General features: G+C 39.5%; 1 protein-coding gene across 3 annotated transcripts; it reads right to left on the minus strand.

Moving 5' to 3' along the window:
• Positions 1–424: 424 nt before the first annotated feature.
• LOC112707358 (receptor-like protein kinase THESEUS 1) lies at positions 425–3870 on the minus strand. Of its 3 annotated transcripts, none has more exons than XM_072201270.1 (4): positions 3779–3870; positions 3556–3624; positions 3422–3465; positions 425–3244 (listed from the first exon to the last, which is right to left on the minus strand). In XM_072201270.1, exon 4 carries the CDS (start codon positions 3171–3173, stop codon positions 612–614), a length of 2562 nt encoding a protein of 853 aa, XP_072057371.1. In that variant the 5' UTR covers positions 3174–3244; positions 3422–3465; positions 3556–3624; positions 3779–3870; the 3' UTR covers positions 425–611. The 3 variants fall into 3 exon arrangements, with proteins under 3 accessions (XP_072057371.1, XP_072057372.1, XP_025614849.1); XM_072201271.1 differs by having other exon boundaries at positions 425–2576; positions 3779–3839; XM_025759064.3 differs by lacking the exon at positions 3779–3870 and having other exon boundaries at positions 3556–3625.
• Between the last annotated feature and the right edge of the window lie 218 nt (positions 3871–4088).

The following is a 4088-nucleotide window of genomic DNA, read 5'->3' on the forward strand; positions in this document are numbered from 1 at the left end:
AGGGATGGTAAGAAATAAGTTGGCATTTAGAGGAAATTAAGAGGTGATTCTTTAACCAATTTGGGTTGGTCGAGTGATCAGCTCACTCGTCCGCTTAAGTAAATGTCGGGAGTTCGAACCCTGATCCGCGACGGATTAGTCCTTAACCTGTCGGGTTGGGGGACCGTTTGAGTAAACCAAAAAAAAAAAAGGAGGTGATTCTTTAAGGTAGTTTAGCAAGTTGATAATATGAGTTCTATCTATCAATATTTTTCATCCATTTTACTTATTGTCATTTTCAAAATATGTTGATAGTGAGCTTTAAACATCAAATTGATTTATGGATATCATGGAATGATAAAATTGGAAACGGTTCAGGAAAAAAAAAGTGATTTTTGTGGAGTACATGGTACCTAGAATTTTGTAAAGTACATTGCATGTAAGATGGTTCACCAAATCTAACTTTTATTGTAGAACTGAACAACTATACTATATTACATGGTAACTTTATGTTATGAGCAAAAAGGAAAAAAAATTACAAAAACAATAATGAAATGAGAAACAACTTTCATTCATCAATCAGGACTTTCAATTTAGTCCAAGGCTTGAACAAATGGTACACAAGAAAGAACTCATCTTCCACGAGGATTTACCAATTGGGAGAACACTGCACTTGTCGCAGCATCTTCAGCATCATCATCGGTGCCAGAAATGCCCCCATCCATCATACTCACACTGTTGTCGAATTGCTCAAGACGAGTCAACTGGATTCCGGTAATGTGGTTCGTGCTATTATCTTCCGGCTCCGAAAGTGCCGACGAGGTCTCCTGGAGTTGCAAAGCATATTCAAGGTTCCACAAGACATCTCCCATGGATGGCCTATCCACACCATACTCAGCCAAGCATTTCTCAGCAGTCTCCCCAAACTTCTTAAGAGAAGCAGGGTTGACTTTTCCAACTAGATTTTGATCCATGATTTGATCAAGCATACCCTTTTTCTGCCAAGTCATTGCCCATTCAGCTATATTAACCTGCTCCCTTGGAAGGACAGGGTTCAAAGCCGGCCTTGTGCATAACACTTCCATTAGAACTACTCCAAAAGAATAGACATCTGATTTCTCTGTAAGCTGTTGTCTCCTGAAGTATTCGGGATCAAGATAACCGAAACTGCCCTTGACAGCAGTGCTCACATGAGTTTGATCAAGAGCAGGACCAGTTTTGGAGAGGCCGAAATCAGCAACCTTGGCGACGAAGTTATCATCCAAGAGGATGTTTGTTGTCTTTACATCCCTATGAATTATGCTTTGAGATGCACCTGTGTGGAGGTAATGGAGGCCTCTTGCTGCACCAATGCAGATTTCGAGCCGCTGCTTCCAGGACAGAGGTGGCAGGTCAGTTCCATACAAGTGACTCCTGAGGGGTCCATTAGCCATGTATTCATAGACAAGAATCATTTCTGACCTCTCATCGCAATAACCAATGAGAGACACAAGATGACGGTGGCGAAGCTTGGATAACATTTCGATTTCTGTTCGGAATTCAGCAATACCTTGTTCAGATCTAGGATTGCCTCTCTTAACAGCTACATTGGTTCCATCATCAAGAGTTCCCTTGTAAACTCTACCAAAACCACCAACACCAAGAAGCAACTTCTCATCAAATTTGTTGGTTGCGTCTAGAATTTCTTGGAAAGTGAAGAAGCGTCCAAGATTTGAGGAAGCCAAAGATATGCAACTTGCAGTTCCGCTCTTTTGCGACAGTGTTGACATTTTTGTCATGGTCTGAGAGTTTCCATGCAAGGGCAAAGGCAGCCATGGATGACCACCTTGTTGAGTATCCTTTGATTTGCGTTGTACCAAGCAGAAATAACAACATAATCCAACAAATATTATGGCAGCTAAAGCTCCAACAGCACAACCAACTATTATTCCTATCTTGTTCTTCTTTGATTGTGAACTAGGAAGGAGACTCTCAACTGAAGAAAGCCCATCCAAACTCCTCAATGCATTGCTGATTTTCATTATCTCCAATCCATTCATAGTAGCATTAGTGAGATCTGCCATGGTATCAGGACCAACACTTACTGTTAAAGTGTTAGAGTCCGAAGCATTGGAGACGAAGTCCTTAAAGTAAGGCACATCCAAGTCGTTGGTTATGGATGAGAGATCAAGGCTTCCAATAGCTATGTCAGAGTTTATGAACATATTGAACACTAAAGTGTTCAATGAAGTACTCATAATATCACAAAAATGTGCCCGGATAAAATACGAGAAACTTGGATCCACAGGGAAGACCCAAGTAATGTTGAAATTGGAATTGGGCACATTTGGATCCCCCATTGCTTCAGCTGTGGCATAGACCCAATTTGGAGCCGTCTGAGGCGTCACGCCTGCCGGATACTTGATGATAGAAGGATCAACCGACACATTAGTGACCGAGCTGTTCACATGGAGGTACTTCAGATCATTCTCCCAAGTCCTTCCAAGGGTGTCATTTTGGGCAGTAATCAAGGGACCTCCTATGTTCACCCGGTAAACTGTTTCGAAAGCGAGTTCAGAGAGGCCGCTGAATGGGGCCGAGGGGTTAAGGGCCAATGCCTGATCAACAAACAAATCATCAGGCATAGACACAACTTCAATTGCATTGACAAAGGCAATTGAACCATTAGAAGGGATAAAGGTCATAGTCAAGGTATCAGAGGTAACATTGATAGCATATTCCCTAAACATATAAGAACCATTGTAGCTCCTAAATGTGAAATTGCTCAAGAGAACAAAATTATCAGTAACAACTGTCACAGAAGCAGAATTCAAATCGTGACCGGAGTTCCGGACAGGCGAAAAATAAAGCCGGACCCAGTGCCGACCCTGTTGCGCAATCTCAAACCTATATGTAGCTGTATCAGTGAAGATCCTAGCTGATTGGTAAATTGGGGATGGTGCAGTACTAGAATTGGAACTAGCAGAAACAAGAGAATCCCCAGTTTTGAACACTAGTGAAGAATGCTGTGAATCAGGAACAAAGGTGCGGCCTTGGAAGGTGATGTTTTTTGAGGAACCACAAGCAATGAGATAGTTATCAGGAGGAGTGTATGATGAAGAAGATGTTGCTGAAAATGCTCCATTCAACAAGAACAGAAGCAAAACAACAAAAACAGAAGAAACCCACTTGAGAACAAGTTTCATCATCAACATTGTAGCCTTGTTTTCACACTAGTCCCATATAATCAAACAGGTTGTGAGCAAATGCACACACACACAAAAACCTGCACCAACCTCGGATCTATCAAATTCAATGCACAAAACAAAACAAAAACCAAACATTTCTTACAAGACACAAATACAGAACAGGTGATGTCAAAATCTAGTTGCTAGAATTCTCTTACGTAAGTAGAGTGAGAAATAAACAGAAACAGAAAAAAGAGTTGTCTTGATATGCATACCTTGTCTTCGAGGGAAAATGTGTATGGCAAAAATTGAGCAAGTTCTGAAAGAGAATAAATGAGAGTGGGATTAAGGTTGATTACGTGAATGGCATTAGTGAAAAATGAAAATGCTTCAAGTCTGAATCATCAACCAAGTTGAAAGCTTTTTAGTGTGGTGGCTGCACACACACCCTTTTCCAGGCTGTTGATTAGGCTGTCATCTACAGAACAAAAATGGGGACCCCACAAAAACTCAACAAAGAAAGAAAAATTATGACTTGGAAAAAAGGTTCATGGAACTTCAAAGTTTTAATCTTAGTTATTATTCTACTAACTTCCATTTAGAAGAGAAAAAAGAAAAGAAAAGAAATGAACCAGCTGTTTCTTGAAGATTTGGTGGTGTGGTTTTCAAAATTTCAGAATCTTTGACACCAATGTTATAATGTTAAAAAAATTGAAAAGGAATATAAAAATGGAAGTTCTGGGGATGTGGTCTACAATTATCTTAGAATTGGTTGTGCTTTGTGATATACAGCCGCTCATTTGATATCTCATTAAAAAAAAAAACAACAAAAAAATATAATAAAAATTTAATTTTGATACATTAATTTTGTATACTGTCATTTTTTTATGTTTATTCATACTGTTAATAAAAATAATTATTTTGTATACTGTCATTTTTTTA

The sequence above is a fragment of the Arachis hypogaea genome, chromosome 8 (assembly GCF_003086295.3).
Source record: "Arachis hypogaea cultivar Tifrunner chromosome 8, arahy.Tifrunner.gnm2.J5K5, whole genome shotgun sequence".
NCBI lineage: Eukaryota > Viridiplantae > Streptophyta > Magnoliopsida > Fabales > Fabaceae > Arachis > Arachis hypogaea.